General features: G+C 49.0%; 1 protein-coding gene across 4 annotated transcripts in view; it reads right to left on the bottom strand.

The window, feature by feature from the left end:
* SCARB1 (scavenger receptor class B, member 1) overlaps positions 1–27,413 on the bottom strand; it is a 210,589-nt gene that overhangs the window by 136,097 nt on the left and 47,079 nt on the right. For 3 of the 4 annotated variants that reach the window (XR_550609.1, XR_550610.1, XM_008574287.1), the window contains exons 4-11: positions 26,417–26,620; positions 24,070–24,165; positions 22,705–22,820; positions 20,382–20,548; positions 14,312–14,430; positions 10,655–10,728; positions 6,083–6,134; positions 5,107–5,253 (exon numbers count right to left, since the gene is read on the bottom strand). Coding sequence is in view for 2 of the 4 variants with exons in the window: in XM_008574287.1 (XP_008572509.1) it covers positions 5,107–5,253; positions 6,083–6,134; positions 10,655–10,728; positions 14,312–14,430; positions 20,382–20,548; positions 22,705–22,820; positions 24,070–24,165; positions 26,417–26,620 (975 nt within the window). In the remaining 2 variants the exon portion in view is untranslated. Of the gene's footprint in view, positions 1–1,660; positions 1,790–5,106; positions 5,254–6,082; positions 6,135–10,654; positions 10,729–14,311; positions 14,431–20,381; positions 20,549–22,704; positions 22,821–24,069; positions 24,166–26,416; positions 26,621–27,413 lie in introns of all 4 variants that reach the window. The other variant, XM_008574286.1, reaches the window with a different exon arrangement.

The raw sequence follows: 27,413 nt of genomic DNA on the forward strand, positions 1-27,413 counted from the left end.
AATACTTCCTTAATAACTTGAAAATTGGATTCTGTTAGCAAAATGAGGAGGAAACTCCAGTTTTGTTTTGTTTTAGTTAGTGGGGAGGGATATGGCAGGACATCCTGGTCATGTCCAGGTGGTGCAGCCGTGGGGCTCTGGCCTCCCAACCACCAGCTCTGTCTGTGCTACAAGTGAGTAACTCCCTTCTCTACGCCTCAGGACCTCCCACCCTGCACCCCGAGAACACCAAGCAAGTTTCTGCAGAACAGAGTCATGGCTGGAAGGAGGCAGGGACACTGATGGGACCAAACTATACACAGCCAAAATGTATCCTGGAGGAATCCTCAGCAAAAAAGAAGGAAAGGAGTGACCAGTGAGGATGCCCTGTCTTCAGAAGATACTATGTTAATGCTCAGCCCCTACGTGGTCAAACCTGCCCTGCTACTCCCAGATAAATAGAAGCCCCTAGAACCTGGCTGGGGCACAGCTGTCCCTCCCTTTTCCCTGCAGGACTGGCAGCACTGCCAATGCAAACACGCCCCTGCCCACCCTTCGCATTTGCCACTTTATCTCATCTTCCAGCCCTGGCAATTGAAGCAAACTGGAGACAGCCAACTGGCCCCAGAGAGCAGGGCTCTAGCTCCTGCCTCTGCAATTTGGCTCCAGGAAAGCTCTTTAAAACCCAAGTGGGCCCAGCACCAGAAGCTCTCGAGTGTAACACATTTTTCAGAAATTAAAATAACAGCTATTATCAGAGGCACAACCATAGATCGAGTCACCCATGCCCAATCCCAAATCATAGGGCCTGCATGCCTGTCACTTCCTCTGGCAGGGACACCAACCCTGGACGTGACTCTCCCCAGACCTCAGCCCTAAAGGAAACTGGTCAAGGAAACAGAGAACCCCCAAAGAAAATAGTCTACTTCTCCCGCAGGCAGGGGTGCCAGATAAAACCAGGGTGCCCAGTTAAATCTGAATTTCAAATAAACAACGAATACGTTTTCAGCATAAGCATGTCCCATAAATGCATGGGACACGCTTATACTAAAAATTATTCATTGTTTATCTGAAATCCAGATTGAACTGGCCACCCTTCTGTTGCTGTTTCTTGGGGTTTTTTTGTGCCCAAGCTGGCAACCCTACCCTCAGGCCCAGTCCTGGATATATACTTGGTGCTCAACTGATGCCCAAACTAAATTCTTTGTTCTTGGTCAGTCATTCCAGATTTCCACCAAAGTTTCTCAAACAGGGATCTCTGGACCACATACATCAGAATTCCCTTAGGGGACAATTAAAATACAGATTCCTGGACCCCACAAGGGTTCTATTCCAGGAGGCTGCCCAGGGATCTGCATTTTTAGCAAACTTCCCCAGGGGACTCTACTGCACTAGAGCTTGGAGAAACGGCTAGCCTAAACCTTGTCCTGCCTTCTTAATACAACCTTGCAAATAACACCAGCCCACAGAACACGAGTTGCCCACAGGGATCAAAGACACTGCCATTCACTGGAAACGTAGGAAGCAAAATACACAAATATGTATTTTCAGTCTGTAGACACTCCAGGTGAAGTTTAGGTTGAAGGAATGTAGGATTGCAAGTGTTTTGAGCTGCCAGCGTTCTAGTCACTATGGGGGTGGGGGGGGGAGGCAGGGTGTTGGGACGTTACCTGGTACCCACCTACAGTCTTGCTTCTTGCAGCACAGTGCCCTTGGAAGCTGATGTCATCAGGGATTCAGAATAGGCCTGAACAGCCTCCTTATCCTTTGAGCCCTTTTTACTACTACTCCAAAATAAATAGCATTTCTCCTAGAAGATAACCAAGCTAATTTATAGTTGACGTTGCAGCCAAACACAAAAGCTTTTACACGGTTCTTCGATTTTCAAAAAGCAAAGAGGAGGCGGGCAAAATGCAGAATTTTACAGACCAACAACCCTGAATGATTGGAGTTGGCTGAGATTTGGGGAGCTGTCGCCCTTAGAAATAAAAGCATCTTCAGGAAACAGGCTCAGAAGGATGGACAGGGCAAGCTTAAAAGGATCCGTCCACCTGAAAATTCAGGCCACAGTAGCAACGCGGTGGGGAGACCCCGGTGGGCAGGGTCAGCTGGCCGAGAATCAGTAGAGTGAGCAGGTGGCATTTTAAATGGACCAGAAACAGAGATTTTTTTGTTAAAATACTTTCGATTTTTTTTTTTTTTAAAGAATGACTTGAGAAGAAAAATTTCTCTGAAGAGAAATTAAAATAGGTTGAGTTTACCAGCATGCAATTCTTTTTTTCTCTTTTTCAATCAGGACAAAAAGATAAAACCTGATCCTGCTAAGCCAAAAGAATACATAACGGGATACATTTCAATCATTTGGCCTCTGATGAAACCTCTGACTGAACTACACTGTCAATAAAAATAATAGTGTTCTTACCGGATTCAGGGGCGGGACACTGATTTGGGGAGGGGAACAGGGAAGGGGACCCTAGCCAGTGCCTCCACATCCTGTGTTTCCTCAACCTCCTTCCCCTTCCCCCTTCCGATGGATGATTAGGAGAGAGACAGAAGGGGACGGAGGGCCAGGGCTGTCCCGGCCTCCTGCTAGGCCTAGCCCCATATGCAGCTGTGTGCGTCTTCACTAGTGGACACCTGCGGTACCTGAGGGCTGGGAGCTTGCCTCTGGTCCCTTCCGCCCTCTCCACATAATTCAGTCAAGAAACTGTAGGGAGTTCCCTTTTGCTCGCTGGAGTCACAGCCCAGCTGGGCCCCGGCTCTCACAGAGGCAGCGACAGAGAAGAGAGGCACCCAACGGGACTGGTTAGACCCAACCCTCATGGGGACTCAAGACCTGGCTGCCCATGCCACCTCACACCATGGAAGCCTTTTCCCCCAGAGGATGGGGGATTGGGAAGAAAAGTCGGGTTCCAGGTCTGAAAGTCCAGGGTAAGGGCCCGGGAAGGTTTGTCATCACCGCAGCAAGCAAGCAAGCAAGCATGCACGCAAGCTTCCTCTGAGAAAGGGGGAGGGAGAAAGAGCTGGTCTGCCAACACTGAACCAAGAAAGCAGGCGATGGAGATGACCCAAAGACCAGCAGGGGAGCGGGGCGGCCCTAACACCCCACCAAGGCCTTGGCCTGTGGCCCCAGGATAACCACCTGAGTGGGTGACTTTCTGGTTCCTGCCTTCAAAAATGGCCTTTCCCGACTCCCTGCCAGTGAGCAGTATCCCCTCGCCTACCACGGCAGCTGCTCAGCCATCTCCACTGCCCCTGCAGCCCTGGGATCACAGCTCTCTCGTCATCATATGACTACAGGGACTTACTTAAAGGTCTCCCTTGCCCCTGGTCTCCAGACCTCATGTTGTGGTCATTTCCATATCCCCCAACCTGCGCACAGTGCCTCACAAAAAAAAGTCGCTCAGCAAATGTTTGCCAGCGAATGCCATGAGTGAGTGAATGAATGACCCCAATCCTAGAAGGGGTATCTGCTGTCACCCCCTCTTCTTCCTGCTTCTACAGGCTGAAGGTCCCAGGGCTGGAGTTTTTGCCATTTATGCTCCCTTCTTAGTATAAGCCACCCCCACCCTGGACTCAGCCTCCATCCTCACTCACCTGAGCCTCCTCACTGGTTTCCCTGCTTTCGCCCCTCCCAACCAAGGACCTATGTGCCACACAGCAGCTGATCTAGTGGCTCCTACTTTAAAAACCTCCAAGGGCTTCCCCTCACTCCCAGAATCAGTTCCACACTGCTCATCCTACAGTACGGGGTGGGGTGTGACCTGCTCCTGACCCTCTCCCCCGTCCTCTCCAGCCACCCTGGACCTGCCAGATCCTCCAGTGTGCCTTCCCATCCCTGCCTCAAGGCCTTTGCACTGGCCGTTCCTCCACCTGCAGCATTCTTTCTGTGGCTCTGTGCTGAGCACCTCCCGAGCATTCACATCTAGGCTTCAATTCTACCTCTCCAGAGAGTCCTTTCCTAACACTCTATCTATACTTGTCCCAACCCTCTTGGACCCGCGCTGTCCAGTCTGGGAGCCACATATGGCTGTTGAGCCCTTGAAATGGGGCAAGTTTGAATTGAGACCTGCTGTAAGTGTACAACACACACCAGATTGCAAAGACTATGAAAAATGCAAAAATATCTTTTATATTGATTACATGTTGAAAAGTTAATATCTTGGATATATTTGAGTGAAATCAAATGTGTGATTAAAATTAATTTCACCAGTTTCTTCTGACTTCCTGTGGCTATTAGAAAATTTAAATTTAAAATCACGCACGTGGTTCACATTGTATTTCTATTGGACACCATGGCTCTAGCCCATCACGTTTTCTATCATCTTTATCATATTTCCTGCTTATTTATTACTGGTTTTCATCTGTCCCCAGACTAGTATGCCAGCCCCCCTTTCCTCCTAAGCTGGGACCTCGACCGTCTTGCCAGCTTCTGCAATCCTGCATCTAACACAGCCCGGCATCCAGCAGGTGCTGACTTGAGGAGCAAATGATTCAAATACCAGGTCTTCTCACTCAAAATCCACCTGCAGCCCCTCCAAGGGAAGGTCCCCGGCCTTCCAGGACAGGCAGAGTAGTGGCGACGCAGGATGCAAGAGATGTGAGATGCAGCGCCGGCCGGCAGCGTGCCCGCCCCGCGATTGGGAAGAAAAGTCGGGTTCCAGGTCTACCCATCACGTTTTCTATCATCTTTATCATATTTCCTGCTTATTTATTACTGGTTTTCATCTGTCCCCAGACTAGTATGCCAGCCCCCCTTTCCTCCTAAGCTGGGACCTCGACCGTCTTGCCAGCTTCTGCAATCCTGCATCTAACACAGCCCGGCATCCAGCAGGTGCTGACTTGAGGAGCAAATGATTCAAATACCAGGTCTTCTCACTCAAAATCCACCTGCAGCCCCTCCAAGGGAAGGTCCCCGGCCTTCCAGGACAGGCAGAGTAGTGGCGACGCAGGATGCAAGAGATGTGAGATGCAGCGCCGGCCGGCAGCGTGCCCGCCCCGCCCCGCCCCCGCAGAGACGCAGGGCCGCCACCGGGGTGGGCTCCAGGCTGGGGGCGGTTGGGAGATCCCAGCCGAGAACCCCCACCCCAGCAGGAAAGCAAAGGGCTGCCAGTTCCGGCCACTTACCTGGCTCCGGAGTTGGTGGACGACCGGGATGAGCAGCAGCACACAGCCCAGGGCGAGGAGGACGTACTGGGCGTAACTCAGGATCTTGGGCATCAGCACCAGCTGGGTATAGAACGTCTGCAGCGTCTCGCCCTCCATGGTCCCGCTCTACAGAGGCAGAACGACAAGCGAATGAGCTGCGGCCTCAGGCTGCAGGCCTGGGCGCAGATGCCACCCCGCGACGCCTGCCTCTGTGACCCTTCACCCCTGCACCGACTCCAGCTCCCTGGCTAAAGCCTCTACGTCCTCCAGGGAACCCGGCAGGACTACCTTTTTCTAGTTATCTGGGAAAATACCAGTTTCCCAGACTCCCTTGCAGTTGGGCAGGGCCATGTGATCGCGTTCTGACCAATGGGAGGTGGGCGTGACTCTCCATCTTTCCCCGCCCATTGAATTCAGGGAGGGCGGGGCCTCAAGGTGGAAAAGGCCCGGGCTCCCTGAATGACAGCGTGGAGCAAGCTCCGCCTTCCACCAGCCCACATTCCGAGGTGGTCTGTCCTGGCCGTTAGCTCACCCCGACTTAAAACGAGGTAGGCCAGAAAAATAAAATTAAAATTAAATACAAAATAGTAAAGCAAAATAAAATAAAACGAGGTAGGCCAGAAGGAATACTGAAAAGCTGGGAGAGAAGAACATTCAAGTGAAAAGCTGACACCTTGAGAACCACTTCCTCCCTCTCAGGAGAAGTGCTCGTGCACATTAACAAAATTCTTTTACACCCAGGGCCAGGGACTTTACCGTTCGTACAGCGCCTGTCTTCCCCATCTCAAGTGATCGTTTCATAAAGTGCTTCGACAGTGTGAAGACTCTAATACACAATGTTCCACAGTCCAGATGCCCTGGCCCAGCCCTCCCTCTTTACAAACAGCTCCCTGTCTCAAATACCCACGTTGACTCCTCACTACGGTACCTGACCCCAAGTCCAACCCGGTCTTACCTCTGCAAACCACAGCAGTGGCAGGACCACGGGCTCAATCTTCCCGGTTTGTCTGAAAAAAAGCAGGACAGAGCAGGTGAGAAGTTTTGCCGCAGTTTTTTACATCATACAGCTCTGGACATGTGATTGTAAGCTCCGGGTTCAGGAGGGATTTGATTTGCAACTACTCGACTAGTGCAGACGTGGTGAACGGGTATATTGATGTGCCGACTGTGGAACGTTGAAGGAATCTCCCCTGGTAGGGAGTAACTTGACAATGTGATAATAATCTTTTAAAAACTCACATCTCCTATATGGCAGGGACTGCCAGTGACCTATCCGATAACCATTCATCCCCTTTAGAAACAGAACCCTAATTTTATTCAGGATAGCAATGCACACAGTTAAAAGACTACCTCAGCCTCTCTTACAGCAAGGGGGCGCTGTGAGACCAAGTTCTGCTTAATGAGCCCGTTAGCAGACGCCTTATGTGGGATAGCTGGGAAGGCTAGCAAGGCTGCTTAAAAAGGAGCTTTCACAGCTGGAAGGTGAACCCTTTTTCCCTTCTTCCTTTTCAGATGCCTGGAATGCAGATGCAATGGCTGGAGCTCCAATAGCCATTTAGACCACAGGTAACCTTGAGGATGAAAGCCACATACTAGGGAAACGGAACAGAAAGAGCACTCTTACACGCCAAGAAAAGAAGTCAGAGAAACACTAGGTAGCAGGACACCTGATACTTAGGGTTATATGTACTAATAATATTTTAGTAGTACGTTATTAATTGTTATTCACATGTACCCCAAAGAATCCTTCACTCATCTATTTCTACCCCTGCGGTCCCTGTGGTGCCAGGGCTGGCACCACTGTCACCTAGAAGTGAATCCTAGAGGATCATCATAGATTCGTCCCTGCTCCTCAACTTCCTGTGTCCAAGCCCAGCCCTGTCCAGGTTTCTGCTCCTCTTTCTGTCTCTGTAGTCTGGACCTTGGCAGCTGTGGTAGTCAGAATAACAGCCCTCCAAAGATGTCCACATCCTAATCCCAGAACCTGTGAAAATGTGATCTTATAAGGCAGAGGGGACTATGCAGATGTGATTAAGTTAAGGATCTTGAGATGTGGAGATTGTCCTGGGTTATTAGGGTGGGCCCAATGTCATCACAACGGTCCTTAAAGAGGGAGGCAGGAGGTCAGAGGCAGAGAGACAGGAAGATGCTGCACTGCTGGCTCTGAAGATGGAGGGTCAGATGGAGGAGCCAAGGGTGGTGAGCAGCCTTTAGAAGCCGGAAAAAGCAAGGAATAGAATCTCCCCTAGAGCCTCCAGAAGGAACCAGCCCTGCTGACACCTTGTTTTCAGCCCAGTGAGGCCCGTTTCAAACTTCTGACCTTCATGACTATAAGAAAATAAATGCGTGTTGTTTTAAGCCACTAATTTTGTAGTCATTTGTTACAGCAGTCATAGGAAACTAATACAGCAACTCACACCCAGTCTGGAGCAGCGGGACCTTGGCCGGTGGGCACCCTGCTGCCTGGTGCTTTTCAGGCTTCTTCTCTTCTTGGCATATAAAAGTGCCCCATAAGTTTATTGTTACAGTTATTGTTGTTATTAAATACCAGCAAACAAATAGACAAATATTGAGTAACTTCACCATTCTTGGGTCTGCTTAAAGGAAGGCAGAGAGCAGTACAGAGGAGAGATGGCACTCACGCAGGCAGCCACTGTGTAGAGTCTGCGCAGTGAAATGGGTTGATATGGGTCACCGACAGATGAGAAAGACACGGAAAACACTACGGAAATAAGAGGGTCTTCAGAAAGTTCCTGGAGAGATTCCTATTATCTTTCGATCCTATTTTTCCACAAACTTTTGGAAATGCCCTCGTACAGTGGAAGGGACTGCTCACTTTCCAGCTTTTCTTGGAAAGGCTTCGTAAGAACTGATGAAAATTAAATGCAAGTATCTTGCAATGTGCCATTGCCTTTAGTGAGCAAAGAGTACAAAAGTCCCTTCTGACACAACACAGCAGCTCTGCTTCCCGACAGCTGCACCTCTAGACCTTTCCACAGCCATCCCTCGCCAGCCCTCAGAGGTGGCAATAAATTCCTGCTGCTGAGACAACTTCCCTTGCGACCATGGCTGTCAGTCTGCAGGGAAGGTCGGGCAGCTGTGAGGCCCAGAGAGGTGGGGTTAGTGGCCCATGGCAACCAGGTCCAAAGTCACCAACAGGCACAGTACAGTGCCCATATGTACTGTTTGTCAATAATCTGAATGACCTCCCGACAGGTGAAAATTGATAGAGCTCTTGTTAAAATCCAGATTTTCAGGTCCTTTTGAAAAATGCAGAGAATGTGGCCACACTGGGCTCGCATCCCCAGGAAGCAATGGTCAACTAGTACTGGGCAGAGGCTGCACCCTGGGCCCAGCCCCACCCAGTTGCTGGGCTCCTCTGTCCAGGTCACCTGCCTGGGTCCAAATCACCTGGTGGCATCTGAATCAACACCCAGGGGCCAAAGGGTCCAACCAGAGTGGGAGTCTGGACTGCAAATGCCTCGTCCAGACCTGGTGCTGTTTCACTACCCACAAACCTACTGAGAACCGCCCCCCTCTCGTCCCCCAGCAGCCTCAAGATGAAAAAATAAAACACAAGGGTGGAAGTGAGTTTGCAGGTATTATCCCCTGCCCTTCTCTGACAAAGTGTTGCTCTTTCCAGCTGAGAGGCATTTGACAAAGCTGAATAGATGCTCATATTCCTGAAACCCAGGAATCTTTCTAGGGGGATTTTCTTTTTAATGAAACCATTTCAAATATGCTAAGTACAGACACTGACCTAAGGACAAATCAGTATCCTGCCTCACCCAGTTCTATCAAAATGTAATGTTATAGCAAGTGTTGGTGAGGACGTGGAGAGATGGGAACCTCCTGCACTGCTGGTGGGAATGTAAAACGGTGCAGTAGCTGTGGAAAAATCTGGTAGTTCCTCAAACAGTCAAACATAGTTACCGTATGACCCAGCAGTTCCACTCCTAAGTCTATACCCACAAGAAATGAGAATATATGTCTACACAGAAACATGAACGTTTATAGCAGCATTACTCATAATGGGCAAAAAGTAGAAACAACCCAAATGTCCATCAACCAATAAATAAAATGTGATCTATCCATACAACAGAATATTATCCAACCATAAAAAGCACTGACACATGCCACAACATAGATGAACCTTGAAAACATGCTGCTAAGTGAAAGAAGCCAGACACAAAAGGCCACATATTACATGATTCCATTTATATGAAATGCCCAGAATAGGCAAATATATAGAGACAGAAAGTAGATTAGGTGTTGCCTGGGGTTAGGGGGACAGAGAAGGGAGTGCTAATGCGTACAGGGTTCTTTCTGGGGTGACAAAAATGTTCTAAAATTGTCTCTGGTGATGGCTGCACAACTCTGTGAATATACTACACATCACTGAATTGTACATTTTAAAAGGGTGAGTTTTAGGGCTGGCTCGTGGCTCACTTGGGAGAGTGTGGTGCTGATAACAACAAGGCCACAGGTTTGGATCCCTATATAGGGATGGCCGGTTAGCTCACTTGGGAGGGTGTGGTGCTGACAACACCAAGTCAAGGTTTAAGATCCCCTTACCAGTCATCTTTTTTTTTTTTTTTTTTGTCTTTTTCGTGACCGGTAAGGGGATCGCAACCCTTGGTGTGGTGTCGCCCGCACTGCGCTCAGCCAGTGAGCACACCGGCCATTCCTATATAGGATCTGAACCCGCGGCGGGAGCGTCGCTGCGCTCCCAGTGCCTTGGTCTCCCGAGTGCCCCATGGGTCGGCCCTTACCGGTCATCTTTTAAAAAAAAGGGGGCGGTGAGTTTTATGGTATGTGAATTACATCTCAATAAAGCTGTTATATTAAAAATCAAAGAAAAGAAAACCAGTGCTTAAAAAATTCTTCCAGTAAAGTGAATAGTCAAACTTAAGAATGCTATTTGGGGGCCAGCCCGGTGGCGCACTCGGTAGAGTGCGGCGCTTGGGAGGGCAGCAGTGCTCCCGCCGAGGGTTCGGATCCCATATAGAGACCAGTCCGCTCACTGGTTGAGTGCGGTGCGGGCGCGACACCGAGGGTTGCGATCCCGTTGCTGGTCGCAGTCCGGTACGGGCGCGACACTGAGGGCTGCGATCCCGTTACCGGTCACGAAAAAAGACAAAAAGGAAAAAAAAAAAGAATGCTATTTGGTAAGTTTCCCTTTTCAAACACTTGATTTTGCCAGGCTTTCATTTTTTGCCACTCTGTTGAGTGGGAATCAGCTTGGCCTGAAGATTCTGGTTAATTCTACGGGGAAATGTTCAAAAGAAAAGAAAAAGGGGGGTGGTTTCTGGGGAGGGTGTCAAGATTTGAGTCAGACCTGGGCCCAGGGCTAATAACCCCCTGTCATGGAGAAGATGGCAGGGGCTGGATTCCACTTCCAGGAAGACCATCTCCCTCCCTGCTGCCCTGGTTCCTGAGGGGCACTGCCAGAGTCTGTGACCACTGGAGTCCCGAGCCCCTGACCTCTGAATGAGCCACACAGCCCCAGCTCCCAGACCCCACTCACCCGATGCCTCTGATGGCTTTGATGTAGAGGCTCAGCTGCAGTTTCACGGAGCAGTTCATGGGGATGCCGGTGACCTGCAGCAACAAGCACAGTGAGAGGCCCAGCTGCCCTCGCGCTCTAAGGACACCGTCAAACCCCCTTGGGGGAGTCCACTGCTCTAGGAATGCTGTGCACATGCACTGGGATCTCCTCTGTGGGTTCCAAACCCACATGCCTCCCAAACAGTCTATGTCCACCACCTCCAGGGGGCCTCTCTTTAAAGCCTCTCTCAGGATGGAAAAAAACAAATCCATTTCATGATAATTAAACGTCATCTCCTGAGACAATGATTCCCAAAGTGCAGAATGACATTTTTTAGATTCTCTCTCACAACCTCCATACTAAATAATATGGGTGAGAATCTCTTCTCAATTCACTCCCAGCTTTTCCTGATCATTTCAGAGAGAATCTCAGTCAGGAGCTCTTACGGTCTTTGGAGCCTCTATACACCTACACGGAATCTCCATTTTTCACAGAGCTGGCCTCAGGCTCAGCACCATAGGCAGGCAACAGGATTTTACATGGAGCCTCATAATATTTTTTTCCCTATTTATTTTTCTGGTTGTCTTCTTTTGTTGGAGAGTTTTATAATCTCCCATTCGAACTATTAACGGGAAGCTTCCTGTGTGTAGAAAAATATTTTTTTAATGAGATGATTTTTTTTTTTAAGGAAATAACAGAAGTGGTACACATATGTCACCAAAATCAGGAAGGTGGTTCCAGAATGAAACCAGGAAATTATAGGGGAAAGGAACCTAGGTTTGGGGTCAGAGGACCATGATTGGTTCTTCTTAGCTGAGACTTGTTTCCTCTTCTGTAAAATGCAGCTAAATCTACCCAGCTCACAGAATTTTTGCAGGAGCAAAATAAGGTATGCAAGACAGCCACACTCGGGGCTACAAATGCTTGAGTTATCATCACGTACACCATCGGGAGAGGGCCTTCCCAGCCCCTGTGGCAAAGGCCTTGCTCCCATGACTGGGGAGAGAACCTGGCAGGATGGGAACGAGATCACCCGTGTGTAGAAAGAGTTCCCAGAGCAGGCCTGAACCTGCCCTTCTTAGGCTGCTTGCAAGGCTGGCCCTCTGCTGACATCTGGGAACTCGGGTTTTGGGATGCGAGGGGCTCACTGACCCTAGACTGTTTGTACAAACAATGTCGCTTATGCTGACCACCTGCTTTCCTTCTGGAAGTCTAGAATTTTGGTACAGACCAGGCAGAGGATGCCTATGTGAGCAGCCCCCACTAGAGACCCTGGGCACTGAGTCTGTAGTGGGCTTCCCCGGTAGACAACACTTCACATGTTATCACACTCGGTCCTAGGGGAATTAAGTGCATTCTGTTTGACCCTGCAGGGAGAGGGTTCCAGAAGCTTGCACCTGGTGTCCCTCAGACTTCGTCCCATGTGCTCATTCCCATTGCTGATTTTGCTCTGTGTCCTTTTGCTGCAATAAATCTTAGCCACAAGCACCACCAAAAGCTGAGTCCTGTGAGTCCTCCTACTGAATCATCAAACCTAGGGTGGTCTTGGGGACCCCAAGGCAACCTGTCACCCTCTTCCCCTTTCTAGAACACACTCCAAAGTCTGGGGTCTCCACTTGGGCCACTTTCTTCCCCAAGAAACTTGTCCCAGGCCCTTGTTGGCTCACGTCTCCAGCTATTGTCCAGCCACCACTTAGCAGGCAGAGCCCTGCCTGTTCCATGCACCCCAGAGAACAGCAGCTTGGACCTGGCCTCCTGTCTCCCCACCCTCCCCCAGACTGAGGAGCAGAAAAGGAGCCACACAGAAGCAGTCACTGGGTTTCCAAGGCTAATGCCCAGCAGGCAGCTAACTGACTCCATGATCCTCCTCCCGGACACACCCAGAAAAACAACAAAAACACGAGAGGCGACTTCCTCAGCCTGCCTGCCTGGAGCTGACCTGGAAGGAGAGAAGTGGGAGGCACCAGCTGATGTGGCCACTGCATGGCAGCTGGTTGCCACTCTCTGGCCTCCCAAACTTCACTCCCTTTTTCTCCACATGGGGGAAAAAAGAAAATACATGCACTAAAATGCAAGTTACCAGTGAGAGCACAGAAGAGTCTAGGTTCATGGTGGAATTCTCCAAAAGCCGGCAGAGCAAGAGAGGTGGTAAAATAGACTAAGAGAGAGAAGGTGGAGAGCTGCAGGCCAGGGCGAGGCTCGGGGTGTCCAGTAAGTTGCTAAGAAAGTCTGGGGAGGACAAACGAAAATGGTGTGGAACAGGGTCTGCAGAAGAGCTTCACAAAAGCTCTAGAGAGAGTACAGCCATTACAGAAAACAGTATGGAGGTTCACCAAACAATTAAACATAGAACTACCATACAATCCAGCAATCCCACTGCTGGGTATGTACTCAAAGGAAATAAAAGCACCACGTCAGAGAACCACCTGCACCCCCGTGTTCATTGCAGCACTATTCGCATAGCCAAGAGATGGAGTCACCTAAGTGTCCACTAACAGATAGTGTATAAAGCAAATGTGGTGCATATACACAACGGAGTACTATTCAGCCTTAAAGAAGGAGGAAATCCTGTCATTTGCAACAACGTGGATGAGTCTGGAGGACAATTTGCTAAGTGAAATAAGCCAAGCACAGAAAGGCAAATACTGCATGATTTCAATTATATGTGGAATCTAAAAAGGTTGAGCTCATAGAAGCTGAGAGTAGAATGGTGGTTACCAGGGGCTGGGGGTGGGGGGTGGGTTGGGAAGATGTTGGTCAAATATAGAAGGGAAGTTAGACAGGAAGAATTAGTTCAAGAGACCTATTGTATGACTTCGTGACTATAGCTCACAATGTCCTGTATACTGGAAAATTGCTAAGAGGGAAGATTTTAAGTGTTCTCACCACAGATAGATGATAAGTACGTGATTAGCTTGATTTAGCCATTCCACAATGTATACATACAACGTAACTGCATGTTGTATACCATAAATATGTACAATTTTTATTTTTCAATTTAAAAAAATGGTATTTTTTCAAAGGCCTATAAGGGAGACCACGAATATCCACTCAGGAAACAGAAATCCACAGAATTTTTGAATCGATGGTAGAAGCCACCAAGTCCAACTGGGCACATTTCACAGTGAACAGAGGTGCCGAGAGAAGAGGCACCCACTGAAGTCATGTCCTCGGGGAGGCCACATGCATGGTCTGACATCCTCCTAGTCCCTGCGTGGAGAGGGAACTTCACATGGGACAAATTCCCCAGAACCTAATTAGTCTGCAAGATGTTCCAGGCTTTTATTGGAATCTAAAGATATTTACGATATCTTGACACAGCCAGAGGGCTGCTTCCAACTAATTAATTTGCAGGAGACACGCCAGGCTGATAAGTCCTAATTAATTTACTGTCTTATGGCCCTTTTATAGAACCTTATAAAGGGATAATAAAATCCTTGAACTATGGAGTCAGGGTAAAGTAAGCACCTTTGATGGCTCAATATTCGAGAAGCCATCAATGCCAAAGGAAGCCTGGCTTCCCATCACCCAACCCTGGACCAGCTCTGTGCTTGGGGGGGTGAGGGGGGCGGCAGCCAAGGGCACACCTGTTGGAAACCATCACCCACCCACCCACAGGCAGATGGGGGAGCTCACCGGGTGGAGGTCCAGAAACAAGGAATGCTCTTCTTGGTTAGGGTGGAGGCCGAGCACAGCTTCTGCCAGGACCGGGTCGGCGTTGTAGAAGTGAGGATGGGAGAGAAACAAGGGCGCATCTAGGAGGCAGAGGGGCAGAGAGGAGGCATCAGATGAGGAGAGCTTGGCGGCATGTCAGAGGCCTGCCTTGCTGGGTGCACAGTGAGACAGAGCCGCTGTCTGCAGACCCCCCCAAGATGATGACAAGACATAAACATCAATAACCAGATGGGAAAAAGCCCTTTTTGTTCTGTAAAGAGGCCAGGCTCTGGGACACAGCAAGGGACAGGCTCTGTGCTGGATGAGTGGCGAAGTAGGAGCCACTGATTCTGGTGAGAGGGGCCAAAGGAAGGAAGAGAAGATGGTCTCTAAGAGATGCCAGGCAGAGAAGGTCAGGGAACGGCATTGCGGATGGGAGGGACAGCAGAAGCAGGTGTGGGGAGGTGGGAAATGCATGGCACATATGGGACAGTAGGTGTGTGAAGGAGAATTACAGGAGGTGAGGATAAAAAGCCAAGTTGAGGCCAGATTTGAACTTGAGTGTAGGGGCAGGCATCTTGAGTGCCAAGCCAAGTAGCCTGGACTGTCTTCTGCAGCTGATGACCCGAGAGCTGGGGTGTGCACTCCTGTGGCCGGGTCTCCCTGACATCCACGGGAGGGTGGGAGACACGCCTGCTTTGCCCCTTCTCTCCCAGCAGCCGGGCTGCAGGGCGGATGCCAGTGTGCATGAACAGGGACAGACTCGCCCCTCAAGAGTTCACACACACAGACGTGAGGCCCACCTGACAGGGCAAATGCCAACTCATCTGCATCACAATGGACAACAGGCCTGCTGAACAATGCGTAACAGTGAACGACTGACCCTCTCTCAAAATCTCATGAAGATCCAGAACAGGAGAATCCAGCAGGACGGAAAGCAGACTGGTGGTTGCCAGGGGCTGGGGGAGGAGGGCTGACTGCCAATGAGGAGCAGGTGTCCTTTTGGGGCAATAAAAACATTCTGGAACTACACAGAGGTGATGGTTGCACAACACTGAATGTCCTAAATTCCACTGAATTATACACTTTAGAATGGTTAAGTTTGTTACATGAATTTCCCCTCAAGAAAAGAAAAAGAAAAAAAGGAAGGAAAAACAAGCAAACAGGAGATCTTCCCTCAACCCCGCCCCTGCCTCGTGGCCAGCCAGGTGACGGCATTCATGCTTTGGTGCATCTCACGGCCTCACATTTCTGGATTATTTCTGCATTTCTTAGCAAAGCTGGGCATTGGTTTGAAATAAAAGCTGGGATTTTATTGACGTCTGATTTCATTTTCCTCAGAGTCCTTGCACCCCTGCACTACAACTTAATGTGCTTCTTTGAACCAACTGCTGTTGCCTTCCTAAAGTACCTATATTTTACAAAGGGGCTTTATATTTATGCCATAACTGGCAAACACTTGCCACAATGAGAAGGTAAATAGTTGAATAAATACAGCGGAAGCCAATGAATACTGTAAGTTCTACCTAGATGCTGTTACCTGTACAAGGCTGACTGTGAAATCTGTTCTTTCACTGTTAAAAAAAGACACATTGGTGCATGTTAGGAAGGTCTTCAAGCCCTGTCAGCACCAAGAGAAAGGAGATTTTCTCTTGGAGGTGATGGGAAGGAGGGAAAGAGAATGAAAAACCGAAGCCCGTGTAAGCTGATGTTATTTAAAGCTGACTCCTTAGACTCTTTGAAGTCATCTCAAGCACTTACGGGGACAATGTCCTACACAATTTGGAAACCCCTGCTTCCCATCCTCCCATCTCAACTGTGAAAGGAGCCCAAAAGAGCAAACACAAGGACCCCATTTTATAAGTGGTGACGCTCTGGAGGCCCACCATAGAGGAGGCAGCCACCAGGACAGCTAGGCCCTGGAAGAATCTCAAACATGCCCCGTTACACCTCCAACCCCAGGTGGAGACCGAAGCAGGTTGGAGCAATTTGCCAACACCTGTCCTTGCTTCAGACGCTGAGCCAACATGGCTTTTTAATAACATGCACGCATGCACATGGTTCTTCCTATTTTATTTCCAAACACACTGAGAGAGACTCGCCCAGGCAATAAGTGGTAATTAATTTACAGCTTTATGATACATCTCGCCAGAATTAATCGCCCAGGATCACCATGGATTATGATTCAGTGGCTTTACTGGGCAAGCTGGAAGGCCCTCGCCTGGCAGGGAAGTTTGAAGTGAAGGGTTCCGCTGGTCCAAGACATTTTCAAGGACCAAAAAGACAAATGTGTGGGTATTTTCTATCTGCAGATAAAAAGCCACAGAAATGCAGACATAAGTGCACCAAATGACACATGCAAGAATGTTCCTAGCAGCACCACAGCAATGGTCAATACACACGAGCTCAGATGCCCGTGAGGAATGGAAGGGTAAGAAACTGAGGTGTGCCCCACAGTGCGGCGCTTTCAGATGCGAAGAGGACGCACTGCAACCACTCACGGTGCCCCGGGTGGACCCCACCAACGTGAGAAGGGGTGGGAGAAGCCAGAAAAAGAGAAAAAAGGAGAGTATACTTTATGATCCCATTCACATAAAGACCAAAAACATGGAGCAATAGAGAGAGGTTGGTTGATGAATACAAAATTACAGCTAGATAGGAAAAATAAGTCCTAGTGGTATACAGTAGTGCTAAGTATCTAAAATTAACAATTTATTGTGTGTTCTCAGATGGCTAGAAGGGAGGAACTCAAATGTTCTCATCACAAAGATATGGTACATTTTTGCAATGAATTTTACTTTGATTTGATCATAACAGATTGTATACATGTATTGAAATATAACTCTGTACCCCATAAGTATGTATAATCAATACAAATCAATTAAAAATAAATACATTTAAAAAAAAATACTCAAAACAGGCAGACCTAAGGTGCCGAAAATCAGGACAGTGAGTGGGAGGGGGCGCGGGAGGCGCCTAAGGCCAGTAACGTTTGCTTTCTAGAGCAGGGTGCTGGCTGCACGGGTTTGTTCACTTTGTGAAATTTCAAACTGCACACGCCATTTGTGAACATCTCTGTATGTATGTTCATTTCCATTTAAAAGAAAAAAACCTCTAAATAAATATTTTTAAATTCCCTTGCACTTGAGATTCTTTTGGCAGATCTGCTAAGAGATGGCACCCATTCTAAGCCCGCTTTAGGGGTTGAGCTTGTCCTTTCTCACCCTTCCTCTGGTACCTACACACCATCTTAGACCCTCCCCTAGTCTCCACCAAGTGCTTTTAGTAGTGCCAGCCCCACCCATGGAGCCAGGCTGAGCACGTGACACAAGCCTGGCCAATCAGTCCATCCTCAGCCACAGTGATTGGCTCACAGCTGGGCACGTGATGCAAGGCATACCAATCAGAGTGAACCCTGGGACTTCTGCTGGCGTGAAGAGGACCCAGGTGGCCCCTTTCTACAGGACTCAGAGCTGGGAGGGGGTGAGCCTGGAGCCTTCACAGGCAGCCATGAGGAAGCCTGCCCAGCAGCACAGCCACCATGACGAAAGGCAGCTTCCGGACAACATCCAGGCTCTGGATCTATGCTGAATACAGTAATCTGCCCTGGAATTTTTAGTTACACAAACCATGAAAGGCCCTTTCAGGCCTAAATTAAGTAGAGTCTGGCATCTGCCACTTGCCACAGAAGTTGTTGTAAGACACCTCCTATCAGGTGATCCAACTTCCTCCATCTTACAAGCAGAAATTCCTGTAGCTACCAGTGAAGGAAGAATGAAACGAACAGAGAACAATGCCCAGGTGGGTCAGATAATGCGGTGACAGGGGCTAGCATTCCAGGCGCCAGTTCCATATCCTTCGCCTATGGAGTGCCCCATTCTGCCTGAAATTTGGGGAAACCATCCAGTCTGTTGACAATCCTTCTCCCAACCCTTGCTGCAGACTAATCCTCCAGAATCACCATCTCCAGCCGGAAGACATGGCTTCCACCAAAGAGGCTCCCAAAAGGCAAGACAGGGTCAGACGGAAGGTCAGCTTCTTATCCTACCAACTGCGTGACCTAGGTCACATCCCAACCTCAAGCCTCAATTTCCTTAGTACAGAACATATGCACACATCCACGTATTCACATACTGTAGGAGTACCCACTGATGCTGGGCACAGTTCCAGAAGCTGAAGTTATAGCCAAGAAGATCAAGGAGCCCTGCCTACAGTGTGCATAGTCTAGTGGAGGAGGCAGATAATGAACAAGTAAAATAAAATCCACAGTCAGTGAGTTCAAGAAGACAATAAGACAACAAAGTGACAGATGCAGCTGGTGGAGCAGGGGAGAAGGCGACACTTTAGAACAGGAAATCGGAGCAGGCCTCTAGGAGGAGGTGGTATTTGAATAGACCAAAAGAAGGTGATGGATGATCCATGTGGAAATCCAGAGAAAAAGCTCTCCAAGCAGGGAAACAGTTGGTGCAAAGGCCCTGAGGCAGAACCAAACCTGGTATATTCTAGAAACAGGAAGAAGGCATCCGGGCTGAAGGATAACGGGTGGGGTAAGACGTCAGAGGGGCTGGCAAAGTCCTCATCCTTCAGAGCCCCAAGGCCATAGTAAGGAGTCTGGACTTCAGAGTGAATACAGAGGGAACCATTAGGCATTATAACCAGAGTGGGATGACAATCTGTGCTGCTGAAAGCTCCCTTTGGCTGCTGTCTGGAGCAGCACTCTCCAACAGAACTTTCTAGATGACAAACATGTTCTCTCTCTCTGTGGTCCACTAGGCACACATGGCTGTTGAGCATTTGAAATGTGCCCAGTGCGATGAAGCAAACTGCCTTTTTAATTTGATTTCATTTCAATCCATTTCAATCTAAACAGCCACATGAGGCCAGTCGTGATCACACTGGACAGTCTGGGGGGCAACTGGTAGGGTGGCAACAGAGCAATAGGGGTGCTAATTGGAGGGGCCTGGATCCCCCGGTAAGACAGGATGGTGGCCTGGACCCTGATGTGGAGGGAAGAGGTGGGCAGGGATGGGAGACAGGATGGACTTGGCGTTTAATTTGGAGGTAGAGCCAACTGGGCTTGGGGACATGCTGGAGGAGGGCGGTGAAGACAGGGGAGTCAAGCTGGCAAGTGCCACTCAATTGAGTGTCCAAATTGAGCAACAAAGGCGGAGACATCGTGGAGGCTGGCACGCTTCTGATAAACACCCATGATGCCAGAGGACTTTATGCCAGCACCAGCCTTCACACCCAAACCTGCAACGACACGCTGCTGAACAAGAGGATGTGTGTAACAGTTGGATCACCCCAGCTTCTTCTCACCCCAGAATGGGGTGAAAGGCCCCTCCCACCAAGCCTCACTCTCAAGGGATAAATCCCACTGTGGGAGGCAGATCAATGGCCCCCAAAGATGTCAACACCCTAATCCCCAGAACCCACGGATGTGTTAGGTTACACGGCAAAGGAAAATTAAGGTGGCAGATGGAATTAAGGATGCAGATCAGCTGCCTTTAAGATCGGGAGAGTATCCTGAAGTATCCAGGAGGGGCCAATGTAGTCTCAAGGGTTCTTAAAACTGGAAAAGGGGGTCAGAGGATGAATGTGAGGTCAGAGTGGATCAGAGGGATGCGATGTTGCTGGCGTTGAAGACGGAGGAAGAGGCTGTGAGCCAAGGAACAAGGGCAGCCTCTAGAAGCTGCAAAAAGCAAAGAAATGGACTGTCCCCAAGAGCTTCCTGAAGGAACGCTACAAGCCACCACCCTGATCTTAGGCCAGCAAGACCCATGGTGGACTTCTGACCCATAGAACTGTAAGATAATAAATTTCTATTGTTCTAACCATGAAGTTTGTGGGAATTTATTACAGCAGCAATCAATACACACAGCGTTATTTCTTTTTCAAATTATCTTTCTGGTGCCCTCTTTATCTCCAGCCTAATGGGATTATCAAAAGTACAGAGGCCAGAGATTAAGCAGACAGCATGAGGGGGGTAACCACACCCCCACCCCCCGTCATGCCCCACCCTCACGCCCGCTGCCCTCCTGACCACACGTACTGAGACTGCAGGTGCTGACGTTTTGAATTCCAGACTGCAGGCAAGGGCAGAAGCCTTCATTGGGTGGGTAGACGGTCCCATTGGCAAATAAGGTTTTGGGGGCCACGAAGCGATAGGTGGGGATACCTTCAAACACCCTCGAATCCTTGTAGATCAGCTTCATGGACCTGTAAAAGACAGACAAGGGGAGAGATGACACCCAGGACTTGGAGGCTGGAGCCAGGTCCCACTGCAGGTGGCCCCTACCTGCACTGCCCACTCCTGGGTCCATTCCACCCTCTTCTCTCAACCGAGTAACTGCAACGGCCTCCTAACTGGTGTCCTGTGCCAACTCTGCCTCCCCCACCATGCCAACTACTCTCTGCAAGAATACCATGCATCACGTCCCTGCTGAAAAGCTGCAGTTGTTTCTAATCTAACCTACAGCTAAGATCCATCGTCCTCAGCATGGCCCACAAGCCTCTATGAGGTCTGGCCCCTGCCTACCCTCTGCTCATCCCCTCCCCACATTGCTACACCCCTCGGACCTCCTTACTGTGTTTCAAACATGCTCCTGCCTGCCCCAGGACCTCTGTCTCTGCTGCTCCCTCTGCCTTGAATGTTCTTCCCTGATTGCTTTACACATCAGACTTCAGTTCTTCAATTAGGTCCTAGTTCCACTGTCACCCCCTCAGGTGGGGGCAGCACCATCCCCCAAACCCACCCTATTCAGCCTCCAGCTACTCACCCTGCTGTACTTTCTCAAAAGCACTTTAAATTTGCACAGGGACCATATGGCCCACTCTGACTAGGGTAGCCACTAATCCCATGTGGCTATCCAGCCCTTGAATTGGGGCGAGTCCGAATTGGGATGTGCTGTAAGTGCAAAACACATTCCAGATTTCTATGACTTGATTTAAAAAAAAAAAAAACTCTTCCATGATATTTGAAATGATAATATTTGGGGTATACCGAGTCAAATAAAATCAAATAAAATATATTATTGAAATTAATTACATCAACTTCATGTTACTTTTTTTTAATGTGGCTACTAGAAAATCTTAAATTGCATACATGGGGCTGGCCAGTTAGCTCAGCTGGTTAGAGCATAGCCCTGTAACACCAAGATCAAAGGTTCGGTTCCCCTTGCTAGACAGTTGCCAAAAAAAAAAAGAGCAAGAAGAAAATTGCATATGTGGCTTGCATTATATCTTCATTGGACAGTGCTGTCTTAGACAACAGTATTATATCAATTTCCTCATTTTTATAACAGTATTGTGGTTATGTAAGAAAATGTCCTTGTTTTTAGAAAACACCCACTGAAGTATTTAGGCATAAAGGGGCTCAGTGTCTCCAACCTACTCTCAGATGGTTCAGGAAAGAGATACCCAGGGAGAGGAGGGCATGGGGGTAAGGATACAGCAGTTGAGGCAAAGAGAAACAACTGCTGAGACTGAGTAAAGGATATATGGGGGTTACTTGGACTTTTCTTGCACCTTAAAAAAAATTGGGGGGGGGCAGCTGGCTAGTATGGGTATCCGAACCCATGACCTTGGTGGTATAAGGCTGCATTCTAACCAACCGAGCTAACCAGCCAGCCTGCTAAAGTTCCATTTTTAAAAAGTGGCCACAGAGAGCAAAAGCACTGTCCTCTCACTCTGTTGTTTATGCATTTGCCTGAGTACCCCCCGATAGGATATAACCTCTCAGGAAGTAGGGACTTCGGCCATCTGGTTACTGCTGTGTCCCAGGCACCTGGGAAAGATTAGGGCTCCAGAAAGTTCTGTTGGGAGGGGCAGGTAAGTCAAGGTTCACATTAGTGAATTCCCAAACAAGGGAGTTTTCAAGAGTGACCGGAGTGGAACAGAAGACACAGTAGTGCCCAGAAAAGGGCTGCAGGAACCACTGCCTGTTCTTACGCCACAGCTAGAGACAACAAGAAATGTTTAGCCCCAAGCAGGCCCCCAACACTGCACAACTGGAGACCAGCAGGCCCAGCAGAGTCAGCTGGATGGCTCAGCAGGTACATGGCCATTTAGGACAGCCAGCCAGATGCAGACAGAGCCCCCCTCTTGCCTTCACTTCAGGGATCCCTGTGACCTTGATCGTTTCCTGCCCTACCACTACCGTGCCCCAAACAACCACCAGAAGCCTCTCTTTGGGCCTTGCAAAAGCATCAGAAGTTGGAGTTTGGCTCTTCATGCGGCAGCCAAAGAGAATCCAAGACAATACCAAGGGCTAGTGAGTCAACTCCACAACAAATCAAAACGCTTTCCAAGTGCGCTCTAAAAGCTTCTGGATTCAGCCATGGGCCGCCCAGGAGGCCCCACGTCAGAGTGATTACCGGCAGGCCTCGGGGCTGTAGAATTCCAGCGAGGATTCAGGAGTCATGAAGGGCGCCCACATTTGCCCAGAAGTCCCATTAATCATGTTGCACTGGTCAGAATGCCAGTAGTTGACCTGTGAGGAAGCATTCAGACATGACCACTCAGTACAGCCAGGGCCTCTTAAGAAATGCTCTCAGGCACCACACACCTAACTGGCCCTGGCGTAGACATCACCACTCAGTTCTCAGTATCAGCGCGATGAGAAGAGAGCAGGCTGTGTGCAGACAGACAGCGTCCACGGCCGCTTCCCACTCCCTAAGTTTGCAAGGACTCCTCTGTAAAATGGGCCTGTCACCCACATCTCTAGACTGCACAGAGCAAGCAGCAGAGCGCAGGTGAGGTGGGAGGACGTCGACATCCTCGCCCCTCAGCATGGACATCGACAGGCACCTCCTAGTCAGAGATAACGTTAGGAAATGGCACAAAGGTAAGCTATTCCAAATCATAAGAGACCTCCAAACGGAACCGATGAGAGGACTTTCCCCCCTGTAGTGAGACCCCGTTTGCTTTCCAGCCTTCTGTACGCTGGAATTTTTTAAAATCATGTGCATGTGTATAGTTTTATGCTGAAAAAACAAGCCAAAAAGATTGTTAATCATATCCATTAAGAACGGTTCTGCCATTCTGGGTACCGGTCGGGGTGTAACTTGTCCCAGGCCCTTGGGGTCTCTGTAGCAATTGCCACAGGGAGGATTTAGTGGTGGAAGGAACACCATTGCACAGTCATTGCCACGCATATTGAGAAAAGGCCAAGAAGGTGAAAAAAGCAAGTTGCAAAACAATGCTCACAGGATTGTTTATTATGTTCAAAGAAGAAAAGAACATCATATTCCCGTACACACAGAGGCGTGCAAACGGATAAAAACGGGCAGGTGGAATATATTCCAAACTGATAATTGTGGGTTTCCTGTGTGGATGGGGGAGGGGGCAGTGGAAGTGTTAGGTGGTGTAAAGGGCACTTTATATATATCTCTATTGTTTCATTTTTTAATGTGAATGTCTTCCTGAGTTTGTAGTATAATATTTTTAAAATACCTTTGTAAATGAAGAATCAAAGGAAGAGCTCAGTTCCCAGCAGACACCAGGTACTCAGCACAGTTACTGTTCTCTACCCACCTCTCTGGCTAGTTGAGCCCTAACCATGGGTAAAATCCCCGACTCTGAAAGACTTTGTCCCCTCCTTGTGACAGATGCCACCCACCCTCCTGAGTTTTAAGAGAAAAAAGTTGCCCGGTGGCCCCTGTCATTCCCGTGCAGCCACGGCCCTGCCCGCCCTCCCTTCTCCTGGCGGCGGGTGGGGGTCCCGCCTGTTGTCCCCTCACCTTGCTGAGCCCGTTCCACTTGTCCACAAGGTGGATCCTGCTGATGTTTTTGATCCCGGTGAACACGGTGAAGAGCCCAGAATTGGAGTTGTTGAGCTACAGACAGGGCAGGGAACAGCATCTTTAAGCTTCGGGCCAGGGGCGAACGACCCAGGGACAGGCCATCAAGCCCACCTCCCCCTCCACCAGGAGGACAGGGGTCCCATCATCTTGTTCACTGCCACTCCCCAGCATCTGGGGACCAAGAGAAGGAGACTTGGGGCTTTCTAGGAGGTAAACTGCCCTGATTGTGGTGGGCCGAAGTGTCTCGCCTTGCCTTCCTAATGCAAGGGGAGTCGGGCTCTCCTCCCAGGTGAATGGCAGGATCGCCCCCCACCCCACTGCCAACTTAAAATAAAGCACGGCCAGGGAAGCTCTCTGATCAATGAAAAAATGGCAGAAGTGGCACATCACTTCCAGGTTCTTCCCACTCGAAGGACTGGGGCCCCCACGTTTCACCAGGCTCTCTGCCACTGCTGTAGTGACCACAGAAGTAGGTGTCAAGAAGGAGCTTCCCTTGGCCTGGATCCCTGAGTGGCCGCCATGAGCAGAAGGACCCCCATCACCAAACTGGACAGGCAGAACAAGCCAAGAAATAAATCCTCATTGTTCTAAGCCACTGAAATTCTGAGGCTCATCCAAGACCCAGGATTTATGGGGCACTTTCTAGATAGCCCCAGGCTCTGGTGCTCTGAGGGCATTTCCTAGAAGCAGGTTTTTAATTCAGAACAAAAACATACAAAGCATACAAAGAAAGGAGTGACCACTGGGGTAAAATCTAGAAGTGCTATGTAAGGTATAGCAGACTGAAGAACACCATCGAGGTGTACTGGCCAAACAGCTACGCCTATTACAGCAAACAGGCTCCAGAGCAGGTCCCAATACAAAGCGCAGGCCTGGCTCCTAACAGCTGTGTCTTTGCCACCTGCCCATACGGACCTTGTCAGCCCCATGCTGCAGCCACTGCAAGGTGAGAATAACAGGAGCCACTACAAAGCCACTAAAAGAGCTCAGAAAGGCTGAGCATTGTGCCTAGGACATAGTAAGAGCTCAAAATGCTCGTCTTTGTTTTTATTATGGCAGTTGATATTATTAATAAATGCTCACCCAATAGGATACTTAAATGATCACTGTAATAGGCAGTGCATCAAAGTCTATTCTCCCCTTTCTCCTTCATACCAAAACCCAGACCAGGGTAATCAAGGTATCAGCACACCCACCTAAAAGGCTACACTGCCCAGCTTCTTCTGCAGCTAGGTGTGGCCACATGACTAAGTTCTGGCCCATGTGAAGTAAGTGGAAATTGGTTTTCTCCCTCCCTGAGAGGGAGGCAGCTGGGACATGCTGTTTTATCCTCAACTCCCCCACTCCCCCCGCCACCACCACTTTTTTCTTCCTGCTGGGCTACTTGGGATGTGGCTCTAGCTGCCATCTTGGGCCATAAGGTTATCTTGAAAATGTAAACCACACCCCAAGGATGACAGAGCAGAGTAGCAGAAGGCTTTTCAATCACTGAAGACTATGCAGCCACCATACCAACACTGAACAGCCTACTGCTAGACTGTTATTTTGAGTTTTCCATTATACGTGGTCAAACATAGATTATAGCCTGCTAGTAACTTTGTAATAACTCTCATTTGCAAAGTACTTCAGAAGTTACAAGATGTTTTTGCAGAATCATGTCACTTACCCAGACTTGCCAATTTACCCACACAACCAGTACCTTTCATCCTGGACAAAAATGTATTGAGTATCTGTCACATGCAGATATAAAACCACAATTTCCCCTCAACACTCTACACCAGATCAGAAGACCCCAAATCCAAAGAGAAGGTTGAGGATGGAGCAACCCAGATGACTCAATAAAACCAGCAACTGAAGGAGCCAAAGTCAGGGGCCAGAGGTCAAGGATCAGACCCTACATGGACCAGATTACCAGGTTACTGGGGATCAAGATTAAGAATAAATAGGCAGCTCAGAGCAATGCTGTAGTCAACATTTGTAATCTGCCTCCTCTGTCTTCCAACAATTCTGTCTTCCAACAATTCTGTAAGCTAAGCCCCAATCACATCATTTGAGCCTGAATCAAGCTGCACCTGAATCTATCCCTAGAGTTTCAGTTACATGAGCCAAAAAATTCCCTATTTTGTTTAAGCCACTTTGAGTTAGGTTCTCTGCAGTTCACAACCCATGGCCCCTGGGCCTCCTAGCCAACTCCAAAGCAAGAGGTGACCTGGTTTCCAGGCTATGTCAATGGAGGACAAGACATGGGCCTTGAACTTTTGGCTTCTCTCTGGGCCACACTCACCTCAGCAAATAACCCGAACTTGCCCTTGAAGGGGAACATGCCTGGAAAGTACTTATTGATGAGATTCACGAGGGGGTCCTCATAGCCCCACATGATCTCCCCGACGGTGCGGTTCATGAAGGCACGTTCACCGAGGGTGCTGAATGCCAAGGTCATGATCAGCTTCAGGCTCGTGGGCTTATTTTCCATCATCACGGAGGCACCCTGCAACACAAAGGGATGCCCCAGGTCAGTGGCTGCACATGGCTGCCTGTCCTTCCTCAAATCAAGCCAGGCCTCAAGGCAAAGAGCCCATGTAAGGAAATGCTTGGGCCCAGGAGGGCCCCTGGAGTGGACATGTGGGGCAACTGGGGCATCCCAAACCATTCCCTGATCCTTTGGTTCTAGGACCCCATGGGCTCTGCAGAACCACCTCTCCCCCTTTCAACTCAGTGGATTCAGGCTAAGTTAACCCTAGCCCCAGTCCCAGAGTTGGGCACATAGCTCAGGCCTGGCCAATTAGAAACCTGTCTCCCCATAACACTACCTGACTTTAAAGTATACTACAAAGCTATAATAACAAAAACAGCATGGTATTGGCATAGAAACAGACACACTGATCAATGGAATAGAATAGAGAATCTAGAAATCAACCCACACACCTATGGCCATCTGATCTTTGACAAAGGCACCAAGCCTATACACTGGGGAAGAGACTGCCTCTTCAGCAAATGGTGCTGGGATAGCTGGATATCAATATGCAGGAGAATGAAACTAGACCCATACCTTTCACCATATACTAAAATCAACTCAAAATGGATTAAAGAATTAAATATACACCCTGAAACAATAAAACTTCTTAAAGAAAACATAGGAGAAACACTTCAGGAAGTAGGACTGGGCACAGACTTCATGAATATGACCTCAAAAGCACGGGCAACCAAAGGGAAAATAAATAAATGGGATTATATCAAACTAAAAAGCTTCTGCACAACAAAAGAAAAAATTAAGAGTTAAA

This window comes from Galeopterus variegatus, unplaced genomic scaffold (assembly GCF_000696425.1).
Source record: "Galeopterus variegatus unplaced genomic scaffold, G_variegatus-3.0.2 Scaffold1028, whole genome shotgun sequence".
In the NCBI taxonomy this organism is placed as follows: Eukaryota; Metazoa; Chordata; class Mammalia; order Dermoptera; family Cynocephalidae; genus Galeopterus; species Galeopterus variegatus.